The following is a 24,345-nucleotide window of genomic DNA, read 5'->3' on the forward strand; positions in this document are numbered from 1 at the left end:
ACTGAGCACAGACCCTATAGTCTATAGAATAAAATGAGGGGAGTCATACACCAAAGTAAAAGTTAAAACAATAATTTATTAACTAAAACTAAGGGAAAATAATGAGACAACACAACACAACCTACATGAAACAAAAGAACAGAACAAAAGGTGCATCCATGAGGGACTGAATAGTCTTAAGCTCAATGAGTGCACCAGGCCCAGGTGCACCCAATCAGCCCTAACCCCACCACCAAGGCCCCTGCAAGACAGGGCCAGGAGAGTGGGAGCACCGTCACACTTATTGGGTCATACATTGTCATTGTGTCACATTCTAATGACAATAATGACAATCAATTATTTGCTTTTTTGCTGGGGACCCCTGAACCCCATCAGGGACAATTTAGAAAAAAGTATATAATTAGGCTTATTGTCTTTTGGGGGTGGCTGTCCTGTTTTTTTTAGATGAGGCAAAGGACAGCAGTGGGAACAGGAAAGAGGAGACAGTGACATCTTGTGGTGTAGATTGATTTGTAGATCCTGCAGGTGCAACCTGTGACTGCGGCAGCACTGACATTGAACCAGGCAGAAACCAGAACCATTGTGGCCAAAACAAGCCCATTCAGACAGAAAGAACAGAGGAAATGCTCACTGTACAGCAGAATGCTGACAGCGGACATTTCTGTGATGATCAGGTCATCATATTCTATAGAGGGCTTTTAACTGCATGAATTGTCCCTTTTTTTCATGTTGGCAATTTTTGTATTTTTCTTACAATACTGTGTGTGTGTGTGTGTGTGTGTGTGTGTGTGTGTGTGTGTGTGTGTGTGTGTGTGCGTGCGTGCGTGCGTGCGCGTGTGTGTGTGTGTGTGTGTGTGTGCGTGCGTGCGTGTGTGTGTGTGTGTGTGTGTGCGCATGCGTGCGTGCGTGCGTGCGTGTGTGTGTGTGTGCGTGTGTGTGAACACAAGCAAAACATGTTGTTTACTACAACAGGCTCATGCTGCATGATTCCCTTTACCACAAAGGCACTGGTTCTTTCGCACATTCTCCCTCAAATTCATTCTCCCCACATTTCCGCATGGAAGCGGTGTCTTATTAGTTCCCAGCCTGATAGACTCTGGGTTCCCAGATTAGGCTTGCATTGTCTGACAGTAGGCTAATAGTTTTATTTTGTAACCAGTAGTAGGAGGCAATACCATGTTCAAAACCAGCAGCAACTAAATTGGTCAAAAATGTTTGAATTTGGCTCCAATTTAACACCTATAACTATACACAGACATTAGCAAACATGCATCTGAGCAAACCTATCTCTGTAGTCTATCTCTGTTTCTCCTTTCTTGGCCACTGTTCGGCCTGACAGCATTGATACAGGATGTGGCACATACCGGCAGAGGTCTCAGATGGCGACAGGGCCAGATTTTTGAATTAGATCATTAGGGCCCACTAAATACTCAAAATGGCTAATGAATTAGTGGCCAAAATGAGTGGACATGGAGAGCTCCATGTTAGCTACTGATGGAGCACACCTGAGCGGAGTTGGAATCAGCCATGCAAGTGGACTAGAGAGGAGAGGCTGCATGCCAACTCTGTGAGCGAGGACTGATTAAATGGACAGGGATTGTGTGCTATCAGAACTAGTGTACATAAAAACCCAATCTATCACATTTTTGTGGGAAAATATTTATGAGAAGCCGCATCCAAAAATAAAACAAAATGGCTGCGTCCTTCTGAACCTCCTACTCTCTGCTTTGCACCAACTTTGGTCATCTTAAAAGGAAGTATTTGGCCTGCAATATTGTTTCCTCAATTCTTAATGTGTTAAGGAATAGAACATTACATTACCTTGAAAAGAACAGCTAATACATGTCATTTAGAGGCTTAAAAAAATGTTACCTTCCATGGTCATCATGTCCATATTATTCAAGAGGAATCATGGGTGTATTCAGCCTCATTATATTGTGCTAGGAATATGACCTTTGACCAACAAATAATGTGGGGAAAAATATTGTTTTGCAGTGTGAATATGAAAAAGCTGCAAAACCTTTCTATAGCCTACAGCCCAACACTCCTCTCTGTCTCTCCTCCATTAGACCCGCAGCATCAGAGTGGGATGCTCATATCTCTACAAATCAGGTTATCTGGCTGTCAATTTTCACTCTCACCCACTCTCTTCACTTCCCATCTTCTATCACATTAATCATAATGACAACACACACCAAAATGATTGTCTTCATGAGGATGTTGTAGGCTATAGTGTTTGAAAGAAGCTGACAGCAATCACGGTATCTTTTTGTGTGCTTTTATTTGACAGTAGCAGAATGCACCCTCACATTCATGGCTTCTTTCTTCATCAGACATCATCAAGACGTTTACATTTATTTCACCACTCTTTATCTCAGTTCATCTCACCAATCTATTGTTTCTCCTTAGCCTGTCATTCTCTTTTCTGAGAATCTTTTTATGCTGTATAGACATATAGATTCTTCTTCACAGTCCCAAACAAGTTGTAGTTTTATTATTTCAATTGTATTTATTTATTTCAAATTTGATTTCCTTTTCAGTTCAGTTAAAGTGTGTTCTCAAAAACTATGCTGCTTTTTATTTGAGTCATACATTTTTTTTTTTAATAATTTCATGCATTTACAGTCATGACATATTTAAATGGTGGTCTAGCCCAGTCATTGCCGGAGGATTCTGTCTTAAATCCATTCACAGTAGCTATAGAAATGGTCAAAAGAAGAAAAACATTATTAACATTATTAAGACATATTACTTTTATTTTATTTCAGTTAATGTTGGAGGTAGTTTCTGCTATTTTGAAGAATACTGGTTATTTAATTTTGTAAAAACCTTCTTACCTACCTTAATTAAATTATTTTTAGATACTGTGCTAATAAACCTCCCAGGAAAATCCAGTCGATCATAGACGTCCATTATCCGTTTTCCTCAAATGTCACATCCTGTCTGTATCTGGACACAAAGACCTAAAAATACCCTCTTTGCCTGGATTACTGTAATCCAGAAAAGAATTAGTGTATTTGTGTGTGTGTGTGTGTGTGTGTGTGTGTCTGTGTGTGTGTGTGTGTGTGTGTGTGTGTGTGTGTGTGTGTGTGCATGTGCGTGCGTGCGTGCGTGCGTGCGTGTGTGTGTGTGTGTGTGTGTGCATGCGGGCGCGTGCGTGCGTGCACTGGAGGTGGGTCACTAATGCTGCAGCAACACTAATTAATTTTTGCCATTATGGTCCATTCAGTTTCCTATCGTCACTCTTCTTCCTCATCAATTCTCCGTTTGAAAATACAAATAATTCTAAAGCCATTCCTTTTCTAATTACCCTCAAATCTCCCACCCCATGATGCCTCCATTTATTTACATTGTAGCCAATTAGCTGATGCTTGTATCCAGAGTGACATGAGCTGCTGGGGGTTACAATAAAAGTGTCCTGCTCAAGTACACTTCCACAGGACACATCGCATTGGCACAAACACAAATCCTGTATACGGCATCAAAGAATTGACATTCAAAATGCAGTTGAATTGATTGTAAAATGTATTTAATGTGAGTGAGTGACAAACAATACAGTGACATACAGAGAATTGTGAGACAATAGCAATTAAACATGCAACCGCTCCTTGCAGGTGGCATAATAAGAGATTAATGATGTGATCCATTAACTCACACAACCGTCCCGTTCTAATCTAATGACGCGCCTTCTTATTACCAGTATCCCATAGTCCGTGAGAGGATGACTGGGGCGTGGAGGGGGGGGTGGGGGGTGTGGGTGGAAGGAGGGTGGAGGTGGTGGGGGGTAGCGGGGGGGGGGGGGGGGGGGGGGGGCAGAGCTGGTGATAATCCATCGGTTGCTGATGCATGTGAGAATGACAGATGGCTTGTGCAGTCTATACCCTTTTGGACCTGCGTGTACAGTAAGGCCCGGTTTACTTTAGTGCAGTGGTTCTCAACGTGGGGTCCGGGGACCACCAGTGGTCCATTGGGGGGTTCCAGGGGGGCACCAGAAAATGTATGGATGGTTCAACTTCAGCATTATTCCATTTACAAGAAGTGAACACAATTAGAGCATGTAGAAGAATGGCTGTTTTGATCACTGTTCTCTCTCTACAGCTACAGTACAGATCGGCATGGAATTCTGGACAAAATCATATCTGACAATAAAGAAATATTCTCAGATTTGGTCGAAGAGACCAAATCTCATTAAATGGGGATATGTGGCTCTAATGTGGACTAAATTAGGGGTCCTTGATATGAAAAAGGTTGCCGTATGAGGATTCAGTAAAGGAAGGGTCTCCCCCCCCCTCCATCTGTGTGTGTGTGTGTGTGTGTGTGTGTGTGTGTGTGTGTGTGTGTGTCCTTGCCTCCTCCCCGTTAGGGATTCTCCCTAAAGAGCTTTGATGCCTTCCCCACATCACTACATGGTCTAATCACCCGTACCAGCTGTCAGTGCGTCGACCCTCCCTTCCCCTCTGCCTCCACGTCCACCACTTAACCCCGCCTCCTCTCCAGTCGGGCCATAATGGACTCTCGCAGCATTCGTCCTGAAATGTGGCCAACATTATTAGCACGCAGTGACTGATTGTTTGTAGCTTCCTCCCCTCTCTCCCCCCCTCCTCCTCCCTCTGCACCTGCCCTCCTCTGCCACCATTCCTCCACTCACTTCGCTCTCATACTCATGCAGCACTACTGCACGGCAGACCTCTCGTGACTGAGCGGGATCCGGTTGCATCATAAGCCGAGCTAGCTGCTGCTAACCCTAAAACCAAGGATTTACAACAGGCCTTCTGCTGCAGCGGGGGGGGGGGTAGCCACCAGCTCTTACTGCACACTGGCATCACCCCCCCCCCCTCCCCTCCTCACAACGCAACACTATTCGCCCTGGATATCACTCATCACAGCCTAAACTCAGCTCAGAGCATCTTCATGTTGGCCAAAGCACCACGGGGTTTTTACCATTTTTATTCATTCTTGGGTGGTCAAAAACGGTTAAATCTGGCATCAAATCTGTATAAGAAATAGTATCAACCCAAAAATTGCTGCAACAACTTAAGAGACATAGTTGATCATGGGGATGGCCATCATTAAGTTCCATCATAATGTTCTACGCCATTATACACTCTAAACTTTCAACAATTGAATAGATGTCTAATCAGAACACAATGTTTATTACAGATTTATGACTAGAAAAAAGTGGCATACAGTGCTGATAACCTACTGTTTTACTATATAAAAAGATTTGGCCCTCACAATTTGTAACTGCCCCCTCAGTCACTTCATCCAGGAGCCGGGCCTGGGCCAAAGCCATCTCGCCCCAACAAATGAACACAATGGATTTATTGACTAGGGGGCAGATTGAATACACTGATAGTGAAGTCGATGCTTAATGGCCTGTATATGGATTTATGCGTTATCCCCCGATAGTCCAGTGTGTCTCCTTTGCCCCATACCTTCTGCCTGTGAAGTGTAGCATTGCATTCAGGGTTTGATGTCATGATCGGCTAACTGTGGCTAAGATGGTCCAGAGGGACAGAAGACATGCTGCCGCTGAGAGCGTTGTCTGGACCTGAAAAGGGGGTGAGTTAGAAGAAGAGAGAGAAGGGATGAGGATTTTTTTTATTTTCATGACCGATCTAAACTGATGTTACCCAACCAGCAGAATTCACCAAGCTGGTTCATTTGTATACAGACTGGGATTGTGGGAAATTGTGCCTGTTGTCGGATTTTGGTCACGCGAGAGTCATACTGTATATAAAAGTTTTCAAGTTCATCCTTTTAGAAACTGTAAGCTCCCTCTGTCCTGGTGTAGCTTTCATGGTGTTCTGAGACTGCAAGAATGCATAGGGGGATAGTTAGATTTAACCCCGCTCTGCTCCACCTGCAGTCACTCACACACCCACATCCACACCCCACCCACATCCACATCCACACCCCACCCACATCTACACCCCACCCACAGTCCCCCAAACCTGACACCTGCTATGACCTTTTCACAAACGTCCTTCTCAACACATCTTTCTAAACTTCATCAGTGTCTCTTCCTGATGTTTCCTGGGACCGGTGAGTCTTGTGTGGGGGTAGGGGGCGCCGCGGGTTCAAGCTCTCAGTCAGTTGTTGGCAAGTCTAGAACCACCGGATCCATCGAGCCCACCAGTGTGAGTTCTACCATTGCCAAACACTGTGGGAGAGTCGCATGGGTATAGCTATACCGTCAGAGCTGTCACTTACAGAGCTGAGTCTAGAACCCAGGTTCAGGTTACACGGGGCAGCGTCTCAGAGATAGAGTACAGGCCTCCATGGCAACCAGGGATATCTGAGAGGGCCGACGCAATCGATCAGATCCATAGTTCATCCACCCCTTCTCTCTCTCTCTCTCTCTCTCTCTCTCTCTCTCTCTATCTCTCTCTCTCTCTCATACACAAAAGTGGAGACATAAGAATATTGAAGCTAGAAATAGCTGACGTCACTGGATCGTCCCTCAGGTTTAACTTGAAAACCATACAGCCAGAGTGTCTGTCTCGTCCTATATTGGCACTACACATGATTGCTCAAACCAACAGAAACAAAGCAAAAATGTGCTAGTGCCAAAATGGGCAAAGAAGATGGGGCCAGGCTGCCAGATTGGATATGTCAGAAACATCAGATGAGTACGGGTGGATTCGACTGCTGGCCTGACAGTCCATGGTAAAAATGGTAAAGCAGAACAGGGACAAAAAGGGACAAAGTCATAGCCAGCGTGGTTCTTTCTCTACTCTGTTTATGGCCCTATGGTAATTCACTGATAGTGTGCCGTCACAGTGAATTCTACCAGTGCCATACACAGAACAGGAGGATATAAGTCCCGATGCACACACAGATCTTTAACAGTTATAGATTTGTCTCGTGATCTGGAACACTTGCACATAGGCGATTGGGTGACAGCTGACATCATGTTTACCATTTCAGTTGCTACACTTCAGATTCTACTTTCATGCCTCTAAAACCCTTGACAGCTTCTTTTACGTGTTGTGTTTTGGGTGTCTTGTCTTTTGTCTGTCAGGGGGTCTACTGTATACTGATTGCTTTTTAGCTGTCCTGTATGGAGCGGAATTGATGACCACCAGACAGTGTCAGAATCTGGTCTCTTTCCCTCCTCTCTGTGTATTGTACCACACAGGATGGGGAGTTAATCCAGCCATGCCATCTGCTCCTGTGACAGGCCCGGGCACTTTTCTCCTCAATCCACGAGTTCCTCTCTACAAGAACCTGCCCTGATGGAAAATCACTACATACTCCCAGTTATAGTGACTTTATTGGGGTTGATGGCATTTGTTTAGTCTCCTATGGTGTCATTGTAATATTTCTACACAGACTTAATGTTTTGCTGTGATATGTGAGTATCCTTCTGAAAATCACCATCAAATTGGGATTACAATCATTTTTCATAAGGGTACGATTTGGGGACATTTTTGGTCTCCACGAGAGTCATCCTTGGTGAGAGGAAGGGGTCCACTGTGCACATTGATTCTGGCTGTGGGGAATGATGCGCTAAGTGATTTTTGAGATGCTCCAAATGGGTCCCAAAGCAGGGCTCATCTTCCCGTTTCCGGGAGAGATCAATAGAGTAAAAAGCTTGAGGGAGAGAGAGAGAGAGAGAGAGAGAGAGAGAGAGAGAGAGAGAGAGAGAGAGAGAGAGAGAGAGAGAGAGAGAGAGAAGGAGAATAAACCAAAATCATCTTCTGCCCCAACTCTTTTTTCTGGCAAAAGAAACTGGGCGTAGTTGCTCCCCCCGCCACCCCCCCACCTATCATGTCTCTAGTCTCAATCTATTAAGTGATAATCGCATTGCGTTCGATGGTGATTAGGAGTCCAGACATTAATAACTCTGCTGCTTATTTTTGGAGCCATCTGATAGTGGGCACTGCAAGAGGATGCTAACTGGATTTTAGGCCCTCAATAGACCTACATGTCTAGTCTATCCATGAGCCCTAATCAGGGTGCAGTTTAGGCTAAATATGCCCACCTACCTAAACCTTTTTGATGAATAAAGTCCTAAAACGATATGAAATTCATGCTGTCATTTTAAAGAAAGAAAATGCATTAGGCTAATTTATTATTTTCTTAGAGTGTTAGGCTATATTTTTGTAGTTGTTTTCCGTATGTAAATATAATGTGCATATATGTGTAGGCTATAATATTCTCTTTTGGGGAACGAAAAGGTATAGGCTACTATCCGAAATCAAATTATAGCTGACATAGCCTCACACATTGGGTACAGCCTATCCGACCATTTACACGGTTAATGGATTCTTCTTCTTCTTATTAATATTATTATTATTATTACTAATAATAATATTATTATATTATATTATTATTATATTATTATTTCATTTATTGAGCCCAGTCTTACCTTATTAGATGATCCTATCCTCACTCCACACAACACTTAAATTAAAAATAAGCCAAACTTTTTCGATGAACCAGGCCTCCAGATCCAGCATCTTCACACTAAACTGTCCTTGAATCGTGTCCAGAATGGAGAATGAAAAAGTAGAAGTCGGTCACTCTGACACTCAGCTGGATGAACTGGTGCTGCTTCCTCGGAGTGGAACGCTGTCTTTGGCAGCCGCAGCACTCTCAGTTTACCTCACCATATCCCCATATCTGTCCGTCCCTCAGTCCTCCGTCTGTTTTGACTGTATGGCCGGGGATTTTCCAGTGGACAGGTAATTAGTTGGTAAGCATCTTAACCCACTGGCAGTAGTAATCCACGCCGCCCTCCTCCCCCTCCTTCTCTGCAACCTTCTGCCGCCTCATGCAGGCCTGTCTGCCCATGTTTTTACGCGCAGGACGCGCAATGCAGTGCTGATGTTGTGGGACACTTGAGCGATTTGCCTGACTGAGGAAATGGATGGAGTGATGATACATGATAAGGCTGCCAGTGCCCAACAATCAGCTGCTTGTCACTTTGTTCACGACTGGCCATCTGTAGCCAGTCATAAAAGGGAGGGTAAAAAAGCCCCCCTCCCCATAACTTACATCAGTTTGAATTAGGCTACATATATTTTAACATCATAAATATTTCTGTCAGCCTAAAAAGGTGGTATAAACTCTGACTATAATGGTAGGCTATCCACAATCATTTACAAGCTCGCGTAAAAACGACACTTCACATTTATTTAGCATGCTGGTGTTTTTTCCATTAGCCTACCTGTATCCATCGGGTGTGGCATCATGTCCCGAGTGCTGCCGGCCTTGTCCCCAACGAAGATCCCCTCTCTGGTGTCTGGGACAAAGTTCCTCCCGAGCTGAGCTGAGGCCTCTACGCTGCTCCTCCTCATTATATAGGGATCCCAGGTAGGCCTCTTCATTTACCTGCTGTCGGTGATTATTAGACAGATTGCAGGTGGAAAAAGATGCATCACCTTTTCAGCTGATGCAACTCCGTCAGAGTGGGATAGGAGCGGTTTGGATTACGTCTCTTTCAAACGGGCTAAAGTTGACACTGAAATCCATCCCTGCGCCCATTGTGCTCTCCATACATTATGAAGGAGGCGCAGCCGGCGAGCAGCGTGCCACCTCCCTCTGTCCAGCAGCGTGGCTGAAATAACGCAGCTAAAGACCTTTGACTCATTTACTGGCCACAAAATTAAGATAAATTAGGCCACTCCTACACATGCAGCCTCCAGGAGTTGGGTTCCTCGTTATAGGCCTAGGCTACTTAAAAAGTAACGTGTAGCTCCTCATAATTGTAGTAGCCTAGTAGGCATTTGCTCACAACTCGTTACACTATAGATTAGGCTACATTACTTTCACTTTACTTCTCCATTAGAAAATGAAGCTGTTCATTCATTTTGATAGTGGAAGAAATATCAGATGTGAATATTGCATGTTTCTGCAAAATCGTCAATTAAGCACAGAAATTACCCTGATGTTCTTGACTCATCAGCTGATGCTGATCAATATTCGAGGGAAATATAATTTTAACTAATTTAAAATAATTACAATTTAGGCTAGTTGTCAATAGAATAGCTGCCATAGCAATATAAATGCACTTTTGCTTTGATTAGCCTATTGCCTGATTACCATAAAAATCTTAAATAGGCTATATAGCCTGCCCTAGATAGCCTATAGTAGCCTAACGTGGTTACTTTGAGGTGTGTTTTTATTTGAGATGCAGTGGGTTATGACGGTGTTACAACACATTGTATCCTAATTGTAATGACTGTGTTACAATGTGACTGTGTTACAATGTGTTGTACACAGTCACAGTGTTAATGTGCCAGCCACAATTGCCCCCAGCCCCCCAACACTATAAGACTTTTTGTTATGTATCTATCAAGACTAGTCTCGTCCTCTGTGAAAATCACTCCTATTTAGTGCACATATATCTAATCAAAGGAGGACTGCTGTATTTCAAGTAATCTGTGTTATTTATTTATTTTTAACAATTGACCCTGGTCTCCCCTATAAATCGATGGTTCTACCCAGGGTGCCATATTTCTCATATAGCAAGCTCAGTGTAACGAAACAAACCAAATAACAACTATTCATCTTCAGACAGTCTCATATACAGGGGCTGAAAGTGACATGTTTTTTTATTTTGCAATTGTAATATTGGGCGCTATTACTGAATTTGAAACAGCAATAGCCTATACACTAGCCCAGGGCATGGCTACTCTGTGTGAGCATCGTATACCTACCCTCCGACAGCCTGTCCGACACAGCAGCCAAATTAAACCGAAGCTGAAACTCGAAACCCGGATAGCGTGTGCTCAGAAAGACAACAGAGGGATACTTATGAATATTTAATAAGATCATTAAGGTCTGTCTGTTAAGGAGCGTTTTAATGTTCCCACATCATCTCAACATGCAGGACATCTGACAGACCCCTGCCGGTGTAGCTGCTGAGGAAGGGACAGGGTTGGTGGGCACTGATGTGATGTCCATTAGCCTACTGTTCAGGATTTTTAATTAATTGCTTTATTTTATTAGCTGAGGGTCAATAGGCTACAGGTCAGCCTACAAATGACCAGACCTTTCTTTTCTTTCTTGCATGCTTGTTTTGTAAGTTGTTCAGTTCTGTAGGCTATTTGTGTTTCTAGCTAGAGACTCTGTCCTACTGTTCCATATTAAGAAAGGCAAGGAAAAATCTGAATTTTCCAACAATTTTAGAGAATAGCGCCTGAGAGCGCATTTATTTTCGGAACAGGGTTTACCAATGCATTAAAGTCTGTCATGAATTTATTTATGAAACATTTTAGGCTATTATTATTTTTAAGGGGGGGGGCATAACATTGTATGTGGGTGTGAATAAAATATAATTGTTTTTTGTTTAAATGTGTGGTTGTCTGCATAGTTTTTTGTTTAAATTGTGAATTTCGCAGGTCATGTAACTTTACGACCGATAGATATTAGATAGATAGAAATGACTGCCATCTAGTGGACAGAAGATAGATGTGCTGTTTGGATTCAGATCTCACATTATTTCCATGAGGAAACCAGTGATTAGGTACACCCAGAAAATGAACAGATTTTTATATATTTTTTTGTTTATTTCTTTCTTCAAGTTACAAGGGAAGCACATTTAATAATTTTCTGCTTAAAAAATGGGATATGTTGACTTGTATCTTGAAGGGTTAAACAACAACAAAAAAAACATTAAAACAAATTATAGGCATGTGTCTCGTTAATAAAATAAACATATAATACACAGATGAATCAAGATGAAGACAGCAAACAATGCAAACAAGACAGTGGTTGTTTCCGCTTTGCTTTTCTTGCAAATGAAAAAACCCCAAAGCAAAACGTCATCCTTAGAACTATACTGACATTTATTTGGTTGCCAAGGCAGCCATTTCAGCTAGGCAATTGAACTTTGAATACATTTCTAACATCATCCAACTATGACATGCAATTTTTGCCATGTCAATTTTCAAATAAAGGTAAACACCCTCTTGCAAGATTTAAGTAACATCAGTTTGGAAATTTTCATTAAAGAGATATCATCTTTTTTTATAAAAAAAAAAAAAAAAAGGCAAAAAAAGGCATTGAATCAATTTTGATTAAGCTCTATTTTTCTCCAAACAAAGAGAAATAGCATCATTTAATGGCAGAGTAAAGACTATAATTGTTTCTTACAGAAATAACACAGGCTAATACAAATGGATCTGCAATGGTCCGGGCATACTATGTTACCAACATGTAACTGGCTTCAAGCTGACACTATGACAGGTCAGTGCAGCATCATAACATTTAACAGTAAATTGTCACTGCTCTGGCTCATGGATGCTCTTTTCCAACCCCCCACTGTAACGGTTTCCAGGTACAACAGTACAGGCTGAGATACTGAAGAGATCTCGCTGTATTGTTCCCTGTGAAATTATTCACTCCTGTGCCACTGCCACTGACAACACCGCCCCAAAATTATCTTGAGTTTGAACAAATATGAGCTGGCGTATAGGGTCTAACCTTAACCTGCGTGTAAACTCCAAGACGTCCCAAAGCACAATCTTAACCCTAAATCCTGTCTGTGGGAGTTTTCATTTGTTTGTCTTTTAGAGCTTAAATTATATGCTTGCAGTTCAGTTCAGTTCAGTTTATTTAAGAAGGGACAAAGCATTAATCAACAATAAAACGTAGGCTAAATGTAAATACACCAGTAGTAGTATTTTGGCCATCAACAGCATGAAAGAAATAAAAATGTTCTCATTAAAATATTACTAAAGAAATGCTATAATGTTTTAGTGGCTGAAACCAAGAGCACTTTTTGTATGTCAAGAAATATATGTGGAAAGCAGTCAAGAGGCAGTCAAGAAGCTCGCCTGCATGCTGATGATCAAAATGACAACATTTGCATAAGAAAGAGCAGGTGTGTGACGTGTCTTTGGAGGATTTGATTCAACAAAGTAAAGAGCCATCCCACAGACAAAGATGTAGAACTCTCCTAATCTTTACAGGACAAGTAGTTTTTAAACTAGCGTGTTATATAAGTATTAAACCATAGATTATGATAGGATTCACCACCCGCAAAAAAAAAAAAAAAAAAAAAACTATCCCTACGCAAGTCAAACACCTATTATAGTTTAAAACAAGCAATAGGCAAAGTTAAGAGGGTGAACAATTCAACATGGACCTGGATTATTGCCCCCGCCCTCTTACGCCCCACCCCACAGCTAGCCCCGCCCACCGCCCCTGACACAAACACCAAACCCCGCCCATCGCAGCACGGCCTGGGCTCCCAGTGGCACCCGCACATAGGCTTCCTCCCCATTTCTACAGCGTCAGCTGAGCTCCACAAAGCCCTACACAACTTCACTTCTGTGTCATGCCACAATATACAAAGATACTCAGAGAATGATAAATAGTTATCAAGAGCACTGACCTAAAACAGAGAGGAGAGGGAGGAAATGGGTGCTGAGGAGGACGTATGGCTTTTGTGAGCCTCCTCTTCTGACATCTGCTGGGCGTCAGGGGTCGGTACAACACGGGTGTCAATAGACCACGTCTCTCCCCTGTATTTCACACATGCACATAGAAACACAACTTCAAACACAGACACACATGCCACGGCATGGCATTCTGTGGTGTGATTTGCCGTTGTTGATGCTGGTTCTTCTCTACGGGATGAAAGTGTTTCTGCAGCGGCTTTGAACTGAGGTGTGGTGGGTCAGCAGGTTTGCATACTGGCCCTCGGGCCTCACAGAGGGCAGTCCTGTCACACAGGCCCTGTGCAGTCATACCAGTCTATACATTGATATAGATGACTGCGCTGTGGCCTGGGGGTCCTCGGAAGTGATGATTGTAACGGCAAACTTCCCAAGCCTTCACAAGGAAAAGGCGACGTCAAAAATGAAAGCTGAAAATTCGAAAATGGAAATCCACTCTTTTGAAGTTGCGACCACCCGGAAATAGTGGATTGTCATCCTGCAAGCGTGCCTGAGGAAGCAATCCAACGCTGAATACAGACACCCCCCAAAAACGGATAAACATGTTAGAATAGACGAGGTGGTGAGGCGTTAGCTGTGGGACTAAATGGGGCATTGAGTGTAAACAGCCTGGCTGCGTCACAATGCGGTACCAACAGTCTTCCAAGCCTTTTCTCCATGGGACGCCTTCCTGCCCCCTCTCAGTCGGGAACGGCTGGGTTGTAAAGGTCGAGCAGAGTGAAAGCCTTGGCAGAAGATCATGGAAATGAATGATGCACTCCTTTCTGATCTCGGCAGGCTCTCGGGGAGGTGGGCGGGGCGGGCGGGGGGTGGGGGGTGGGGGGTGGGGGGGGGTTAGGTCAAGTAATAATAAATTCCTAAATAAGAGTAATATCTCTGCAGTATTACACCGCAGACCCTTGTGTAGCAATAAAAATCCTTGTGTTGTAAAAAAGTGTCTCGTTTAAATATAGTATTGAGTTTCTGCTCTGCTAGGAAATGCTGCACAGTCTGTTGCAAGGTGGAGAGGAGAGGAGCTGCCCTTCACTACAACTCCATATCCTGAGCCTCGTCCTCCGAAAAGTCTGACATGGAGCTCTCAGAGGAGGAGTCGCCCGCTCCCTCCTCCTGTTCCTTTAGAGCCTCCTCTGTGGCATACTTCTGGATGTACTCTGGCAGAGAGGGAGGGCGAAAAGATGGGCGATTTAGTCAAAGTGCCGCTTCTCCAACATCAAGAGACAAATTCAGCTCAGACAATTTTAGCTTAATTAGCTAGCTGCTTGCAAAACCACAAATGCACTGAACTTGTTTTATATTCTTACTTAGAAACATTAGGAACAAGACTAGGGAACCTAGTATAGCTGGACAGTGTGTGATGTGTTTATATATACTATTATATTATACTTTTATACTTTTCTAACCATTTATCCGCACAGCCCAAGACAGCATTATTAAAAAAAAATCTCAAAAGTGACACAATCTATTCTTTAACTCTGAAGGCAAAACAGCCACTCTTCCTGTCTCATCCAAGTTAACTGCAGCTAGCTTGACGCTGCTATATAGAGACAGTCCGCATGTCTGGGAACGCCCATACAGGCTCTAGGAACGCCCACAATAGATGCTGGGTTAGCTGGCTCAGCCTGGCTGGGGGCGTGGTCAGGGTGGGGTCAATTCCCCCGTTCTATCCATTCAGCAAAGTTAGAATTTAGCTGATAGCCCAGCCCAGGCAGACACGATCGGGGATTTAACCACCGCAGTAAACGCACATCTGAGCAGACGTCTTGTGTTCTGCTCTAGAACCCCCAAACATGTAGTTAAGAGCTGCAGCACCGTCTTTTGGTGAGTCAGCCCATGAGATATATCGGCGGTTTTACCCCCGGACTGTCTCTACGGCTAGTGAACTGATTCTGGCTGCCCCATCTGGCTGGGAGACCACACCGTGTATGGGTGTGCCACGTGCAACGACCGACCAATGATGGAACTTCCTCACTCACTCAGCGACATTTGGGTCTCTATTTATAGTATTCCCATGATGTCACAAGCATTTTCCTACCAATATGGCGCTACAATACACACAGCTCATTGGCTGTTTGTGTCATTTGATTGTAATCACCTGTTAATTGATTACAATCACCCGTTATTTTCCTACCAAGATGGCCGTGTCGTCAACAGAATACTATCAATAGCTGGCGGCCGTGACATCCAGCTAAAAACAGGGCTAATCGACTACATTACACATTTAAATGCTTTTCCCCTGTCTTGTTCTTCCATTTGCCAATCAGCTTGTCAGGAAACAGGAATGTCACCTTTGATCTTGTGTTTGTAGTCCTCTGGCCGATGCAGGTACATGGCAGCCGCATCTCCGTTCAGAGGGTCGATGGGATTGGGGTACGCCAGCAGCTGGGGGAGGAACGACTCAAAGATGTTGGTGAGGTCTGGTGGGGGTGGAGAAAGAAACTTAGTTAGTATAGTGGTGTAAGGTAGCTCATCATACGGAATACCACTTGTTATTCATTATTTAGACTCAGTTCTCAGTCTGTAGACGCTTCGCCTGAGGACAATCTCCAGCTTTAGTTGCTAAAACTGGGTGGAAACAAGTAGAGAGTTAACAAAACCTGCATTGCAGAACCAATCCAAAGTCTTTAGGGTGGCCCTTCATGCAGAAGGGGCGGTGACATGCAGAAGTTGAGCCCGTGTAAATGGATAAAACGTGATCAAATAATGTAACGTTGCTCAGGACATCAATTTTCAATGTTTTAAAAAGCTCTCTCCATGTTACAAAGTGATTAGCTATATCTCCAGTTTATTTCACTACAGACTATGGCGGATGATGGGGGAGGTAAGGTGACAAAGGGGTGTAGGTTTGTTAGCGGCTGTTCGCGATCCTAGCAACTGTCTTGAAACTATTTATTATTCCAGTCTCATTGTACCATGTGCAATACAACATCAACCACTAGAGGTCTCTCTTATAATGTTATGTTTTATTCTCATGTGGTTGTAATTTCTGTTTAGGTAAAGACCTCAGCACTTAAAAAATAGCAGTAGCAGCTAGATTAGTCTCAAACAGAAGATAATTGCAAATAATCGCTAGAAAATGTGTTATATTTAAGAAACTAAATGCTGGTCTCCAATCACTGTATCAAACAAACTGCCAGTGAAAATTTATTTTTTTAAAGAGCAAATATTGAAGATATATCCCAGAAACAAATGGGTGTGTATCCACCGTCAGTAGTCTATCTTGTGCTAGTAGACGAGAGAACCATGCTGCTTATGCACATTTGAGAGACAAGCTAGCATCATGACACCAAGAAATTGCTAGTTATAAAATAAAAGTTGAATAAAACTTAGGAGACATAGACCAGGTATTTATTTTGGTACAGATATAAACTATAATGGCAGCCCAGTTGTCTCAGACTATTAATGGAAGAAAACTTCAGAAACAAGAAGATCCTTATCTAGCCTTTAACCCGAGGGGGCAGCTTCACTTGGTCGCATTGACGCCAATGCGTAAGTACTAAAAACTGGCTGTTCCTAGAATGGCCACTTTGGGTTGGCTCCAAAAGATAGTAAATCCCCATAAACCCCCATGTTAAAATGCCTGAGTTTACAGTATACATTTCATATTACAGCCTGGTTCCAAAAACGGTTTTGGTCTTTATGGCTAATTTCACTTTCATAACAACTGTACTCGGGGGTGAATTTTTATATAACTCACCCGTTTACAGTAAAATAAACGATAAAAAAAGACTGTTTGGGGCATGATTGACAGGTCGCCTGTCCAGTGATCGCACAGCTCACTCATCACGGACCAATAGCAGGCCAGGCGGTACTGTGACTCTGGGAAACCCCCTCTTGTCCAAATATGGCTAGAAATACGTCACTTCTGGCTTAAAAAATAAACAAGATGGCAGCGGCCGCAAATGCAGAACCAAGGCTACAAAACGGGAGTCACAAACCAATGGGTGACGTCACACGCACTCCATCCATCTCTTTTATACAGTCTATGCTTTAACCTTGATACATGTAGGCCTTGAATATAATGGACACAAATTACCATCTTTTCTTTTTCATTTCAGATTTTGGTTAAAAGCCACTACCTTCTCTCGGCAGCTTCTGACTAAAATAATGTTTTTCAAAGCATCCTCAAAGTCTTTGAGACATTCTGAAGATCTTATGGTCATTTTGGGCTATTTTTGTGTATCTATCTATCTATCTATCTATCTATCTATCTATCTATCTATCTATCTATCTATCTGTGTGAGTGGGGGGGCATAATTGAACAAGTACACGTTTTTTTTCCAGGGATGAGCAACAATGGAACATACTGTACATGTTCAAACGCACTATTTTCAATATTAGAAGTGGTGAGCCTTCTGTAAAGCCTATAACTTCTAATATCCCCAATGCAATTTCCAAACCAGACACTGTTGAACAGCTACATTAGATCTAAAATGCCTGAAATGTCCCAAAGCTCACATCACCGATATGTGGTAACACATAACAGCAGAAAGCACTCTTTTATGACTTGCTGTTAGTCATAAAAGCTAAAGATTATTGGCTGTATGACTGAAGCATTCGTCACACTGGTGTCAAACTACCCCCACCATATGCAGATACTTATCAGGCCGGTTTCACCTGTAGTCGTCTTAAAACAAACCAAGCTGTGAAAGGAAGATAAGCACACTTCCGTTATCCAGGAATTCTCATCTCATCCGTCTTTCAAGCACTTGTATATTTTCTCTGGCTTTCTTCATCTTTGATACAATTTCATACCGCTCTTTACTCACACCACTTAGTCTTTGAAACACAGATCATTTAAAATGTTACAGTATAACACATACAAGTTTTAAGTTCATTTTGAATTTGTGTTTGGGTGCAAAAATGTAAAGTAATCGCTTAGTTCACCTGAACAACAACAAAAAAGCTCTCCAGCTGAGCGCTTGCGGGTGCTACCTTCTGTCAGGTGACCTTACAGCCTCTGGACTTCTTATGTACCAGCAGCACTCAGGGCACAACCTCGATAGCCATGGCAGTTATCAGTAAAGTGTAAGAGGATTAGACCTGGATGCTCTCCCTGAAGCTGCGTACTGTAGAGGTATGTGCTAGTCGCTTTGTGTTTTTTCATTGGCTATTACTCTCAGTCCGTTTCACATGACCGGTGAAAGTATGAAAGGCCATGAGGGAGTGCTGTAGCCGTTACCTACCGTAGAGCGCTGTCCACGTCTGGTTGATGACATCTAAACACACAGTTCCTGACCTGAGAATAGACAAAACACTGTTATGGCAGGGTGAGGACCTGGTGGAGTTTGTCGAGGCAGAGGAGGGAACAAAGCTTTGGTTGAAGTGAGGAAGGAAAAACAGGCTTTTGCTTCATAACAGGAATCATTCCCTAACGCCAAACAGACGGCGATGCTCTTCAGGCAACACTATTTGCAATTATGAAAATGTTTGTATGCTGCCCTCAGGTTGGAGTAAAAAACAACAACGAATGTGCTCTTAGTCAACTTGCCTGCTTAAATAAGATATAAAGAAAGCCATGATGCACTATTTAAGCAAACATGGCTGATCATACTTACGCTTCATCAATGTTGGGATGAAATATTTTATTCATGAATCCTGTAAAAAAAAGAAAAAGAAGAAGCCGATTAGAATCATGACAGTACAGTATCTGTTGTTCAATAGTCGGGTTTGGTGGGGGCAGATATAAATAACAATAATGGTGGACAAAGAGAATTTCATGGCTTCATGTTTGATTAATTAAGCTGATACAACACGGCACCCCAACAAATATCGCATACCTATTGACGGTGATTTGAAGGGGTATTTATCTGGTATGTCGACTCGAACCTTCCACACACCTCCCTCATAAGACGCTGAAAGAAAAACCTTGGATGAAAAAAACCTATTCTAAAAATAAAATAGCACCAGACACACAGCATTACCCAGGAAGCTAGACTGTTTCTTCAACAATTTTAGGACACAATAAACACTGGTGCCAAATTTGCAGAAATCAATGTGAAAACTAATGAAATTCAGGAGGCTCTTACATCCAGGTGGTCCGTGGAACTTGACAACAAACTCGTTGAGTCCACTAAGGATGGTGACCTCATGCTTGCTCTCGATGCTGACCCCTGGTCAAGGAAAAGGCACAGCCTAAAACAAGCCAGTGAAGCCATGTGGTGATATGAGTGGCAGAGTTAAATTAACAACAAACGCCTTCTTTTCAACAAACAGCGGGAGCAATCAAACATAGACTGGGATCCAAACTAGAACAACGGCGCCGCGGATATATGCCTCCGCCAACAAGTGAGCAGTCGACATCCATGTCTGTCCAGACTTTGACGTTTGAGCAAAATGTGAAAAAATTCTGTCAAGGCGTTACTGAGAAAACGCGTTAACAAGCTAAAAAATGGCATTCATGAGGTCACCTTGAACTTTGGCCTTTGACCACCAAAATGTAATCAGTTCATCCTTGAGTCCAAGTGGACGTTTGAGCCAAATGTGGCGAAATTACGTCAAGGCGTTCCTGAGAAAACGCGTTAAGCTAAAAAATGGCGTTCATGAGGTCACAGTCACCTTGAACTTTGGCCTTTGACCGCCAAAATCTATAAGCAGTTCATCCCTGAGTCCAAGTGGACATTTGAGGCAAATTTGATGAAATTCTGTCAAGGCATTCCTCAGATATCGCATCCGTCCGTACGTACTACGGACGGACAACCCGAAAGCATAATGCCTCCGGCCTGGCTATCACCGGCGGAGGCATAAAAATAGACTGCAATGTCCAAATCTTAAGTTAGTGAAACTCTCTCTCTCTCTGTGAACCTGAGCAGAGGTCAATCATGGGATCAATAACATGAGCCATGGCAGTGACATCAATAATGCAGTGACCACCAGTAGACAAGCTCTGCCAACAGACAACAACTCAACTTACCACCAGCCAACTTCACATCAACGTCTGAGATAAAATTATATAAGATATAAGACTGACAGCTAACAGAGAAAACTTTACCCATTTTAGAGGATATTAACGGCCTACAGTATACTCCCACTGTACTTTTCAGTTTGAGAGGGAAAACAAATCCTACTCAGGGCAGATAACATCATGAAAGTGCTAGAGTTAATAACAAATGTATCACCACTCCCAATAAACACAATCAAAAATGCAATACTGATGAGATAACCACACACCACGGGCTCTATCACCTTTAACGTACATTTGTCACGAGTTGTGCCACCAGTTGCTGTACCTCAAACATAAAGAGGCTCAGTGTATTCAGCAAAAGCTTACTGGCTTCACAACGCTGGAGGTTGAAGTCAGACGCAAGAGCCTGAGCTTTCTTCTGTCTTGCAGTGAACACAGATTGATGAGGTGGAAGGTGGCTCATGTGGGGAGGAAGTGTCAAAATCAGAGTGTGGTGACAGCAAGAGACACAAGAAGTCTGTTGAGTATCTGATAACAACCCAGCCCTGGCCACAAGCTCCAATGGAAAAGCCATATCTGAGTCCAGCTTTTACGCATGAATGACTGTGCCATTCTTGCACAATGACGGGGGGTGGGGGTGGGGGTAAGGCTTAGTGGTAGGGAAAAAAAAAAAAAAACCCAAAACCACACAGGCAAGGCAACTGTTACGGTCTGTTTCATCACCCTGTCTGTCATCTCTCTTCCAGTAAACTGGATGTCAATTTAGCCAAACTACTAGCCATATACTATCTATTGTATTATTATGCCACTCTTGGGAATATAAAGACTCCAGCTGTGTTGAGGTGAATACGCAACATGGACATCCACACTTTCTTCAGTAATCAGTCAGTATATATAACCCCCTAATAATGGGCCTGGGACTGCCTGGATGTCCCCAACCCCCATCCGCTGCATGTGATATGGTACAGCACGTTTTGTTGTTCCTCGATCAGCTGTCTCTCAAGTCCCGCCCTCTACCATGTTCCGGATGGTAACAGGCTGACCAATCAGAGAGCAAGCTCTAGCTGCAGGACAAAAACAAAACAATTCAGCTCACGCTGTCAGAACAGAACCCCCCCAATGCAAACTTCAGCAGATAAAAAATATTTTGCAGTAACATGGAAGCATAACATTTGAAGACTTATTACAAGTCGAGCACAACGGTAAACTGAATAACATAACATTAACATCAGGTAACGTTTACCAAATACAGTAACGTTAAAGGTTTGAAAAAGCAAAATGTAATTCCCATTAGTTTTTTAATTGTCACAATTATAATTAATTATAATATATAAATATACCATGTGGATTAACACATGACTCATTAATAAATTAATATTTTATATATATATATATATATATATATATATATATATATATATATATATATATATATATATATATATTCCGTCTTCAATTTGTAGGCTATTCTGTAACTTTCCAACGACTCAAGAGACAAAACAGATTGTCTCTAACATCATCTTCGACTTTACTCTTGATGTTAACGTTAAGGTTAGACCTAACGCTAATTACTCGGGTGGTGTTTCAGAATCAATTCTATTCTTGGTTCAAAAAAACTTCAACATTACCCTCTCCAACGTTATCAAACTAAACAAGAAAGGATTACATTGTGTGTTCCAACCTTACAACACCATGACATATGACGTTACATAGGTAACGAGCTAACTTAACTTAGCTGGCTAAAGCTAACAATGTTTGAAGCCTACAGAGTTAACAGCAAATGTTATTATATCGACAGATTCCGCAATCAACTGATGCGAGCAATTGTCTGTTTGCTATTGTAGTTAGCTAACGTTAGCTACGCTGGTTAGCAGGCTAACGTTAGTTCAGTTCACCAAAATAAATGGGTAACGTTAGCTAGCTAGCCAACCAGCTAATAGTTAGCTCGCTAACGTTAAGTCACCCGCAGAATCTAGACGGCGCTAGTGCCCCTCATTATCACCATCAAAAATGTTTTCACACTTTTGATTAAACAAAATCTATCAACCTCACACTGCTAGCAACCAATATACATATCGTACTGTAGTAAACAACAATAACAAACGTTGTAATCAACATCAGAGAGATATGGCAGTTGTTATAAAACGGGGACAAAACAAGACGGTCGCCTCATTAAAGCTGTGTTGTTTATGTTCTGAAAAGGATACAGTTTCACCACGTCGGTGTCCATTCGCCTCTTGCCCGGACTTGGAGACGACATTGTTGTATTCCTGTCAGAAGTGATCTAAAAATGCTGTCGTGATCACCTCAACCTTGTAGCTTGAAAATACAATCCTCTTGGAAGCTACCAGTAGCCTTTCCAGTTTGCCCATAAACAAAATCTAGCTGTACCTGTACGAACACCACTCTTTCTCTGAGCTGTGGCTGTGCCCCTGTCTGTCCTGAAGGAAGAGCTCTTCAGTGACATCAACCTCCAGCGACGAGAGTACCGAGAGGAGGGGCTGAGGTATAGAAGTAGCATACACTTGGATAGATTACGGTAAATAAATGCACTAACTGTTTATGAAAAACCAGTGCTGCATTTTTGTTTCTACTGAGCACGAATCCGACGCATAGGCTACAATGTTATATCTGACTTTTTTTCGTGAGGTCGTTGTGACTATAGTGCAATTCCAGAAAGTGCGTGTCACATCTAGAATGTTTATATCTATGCTTATTTAATCTTCTTCATGACATCAGTGATGATGTCACAATGCCTATGACATCATCAGTGATGATGTCACAATGCCTATGACATCATCAGTGATGATGTCACAATGCCTATGACATCATCAGTGATGTCACAATGCACAATTGCTCAAGTGACATCACTGATGATGTCACAATGCCTATGACATCATCAGTGATGTCACAATGCACAATTGCTCAAGTGACATCACTGATGAGTGATGACATCACTTCCAGTTGAGTGACATTACTGATGACATCATCAGTAACTTATGACATCACTGATGATATCATCAGTGATGTCACAATGCCTTCTATGACATCATCAGTGGGACAAAAAAAATAACAAACTGAGAACAAACATTGCCCACGTGCTCCCTTTTAGATAGATAGATAGATAGATGAGGTGGTGTTGATCCTATTGTAACGTGGTATGGTCTGCACTGTCTTTTATTGCGTCAGTTGTGTGAGCATGTGATGTAATGTGAGCTGTGTAACTGCAATGTAACTGAAACTGTTTAATTCGAATATAATTTTACATCTACAAGTACTGTCGTTGGCCTGACCTGGACACTCTTGGAGGCATATAGCAATGGAAGATCAACTGAACTGAATCCTAGACATCTCCAGGGGCGGACTGGGATCATAATTCAGGCCGGGCATTAGATACCAAGCAGGCCAGGCCGATACGGGCCGACGCGCGTGCCGGCGTCCGAAGAGCGGCGGTGAAAAATTTGGGCCGTTTGAAGCTCAATTTGGGCCGTTTGAAGCCCAATTTGGGTCGTTTAAAGCCAGATTTGGGCCGTTTGAAGCCCGATTTGGGCTGTTTGAAGCCCAATTTGGGCCGTTTGAAGGGGCCAAGTCCAATTTTACAATGAGATGCACCCACTTTAAACCTGAATAAAGTAATAAAACCACTAGTAAACCAGTAGGCGGCGCCTGGCCTGCTGTTCAGTGAGTGGCCTGGCCTGCAATTTTTTTTTTTTTTTTTTTTTTTTTTTTTTTTGCAGGCCAGGCCAGGCCACCGGGCATTTGCCCGACGTGCCCGATTATGCAGTCCGCCCCTCCTCAACATATAAAGCTTTTTGGGAGCCTCTGCTATTGTATCTACATGCAGATATGTGGAGCAGGCCTGTCGCATAGAGCAGATTGAGGCTTTTACATTTGATCTGCAAACTCTCATTTTCATTTGATGAGTTTTTGTATTTTTGCTTAATAAACAAAACTTTCCCTGTTTCTACGATTCAATGTGGCAGTACAATGTGGCCATAGCTACTTTGTACAGACTTGGCTTCGGCAACACAA

The 24,345-nt window shown here is 42.7% G+C and overlaps 1 protein-coding gene across 1 annotated transcript; it reads right to left on the reverse strand.

The window, feature by feature from the left end:
* Nucleotides 1–13,182: 13,182 nt before the first annotated feature.
* Nucleotides 13,183–22,693, reverse strand: LOC310793259 (ubiquitin-conjugating enzyme E2 H-like). Its single transcript, XM_083655045.1, has 7 exons — nt 22,521–22,693; nt 19,439–19,515; nt 19,190–19,264; nt 18,968–19,007; nt 18,596–18,648; nt 15,698–15,826; nt 13,183–14,563 (listed from the first exon to the last, which is right to left on the reverse strand). Exons 1-7 carry the CDS (start codon nt 22,571–22,573, stop codon nt 14,439–14,441), a joined length of 552 nt encoding a protein of 183 aa, XP_083511171.1. The 5' UTR covers nt 22,574–22,693; the 3' UTR covers nt 13,183–14,438.
* Nucleotides 22,694–24,345: the final 1,652 nt, after the last annotated feature.

The sequence above is a fragment of the Poromitra crassiceps genome, assembly GCF_964638095.1.
Source record: "Poromitra crassiceps genome assembly, chromosome: 18".
Taxonomy (NCBI): Eukaryota; Metazoa; Chordata; class Actinopteri; order Beryciformes; family Melamphaidae; genus Poromitra; species Poromitra crassiceps.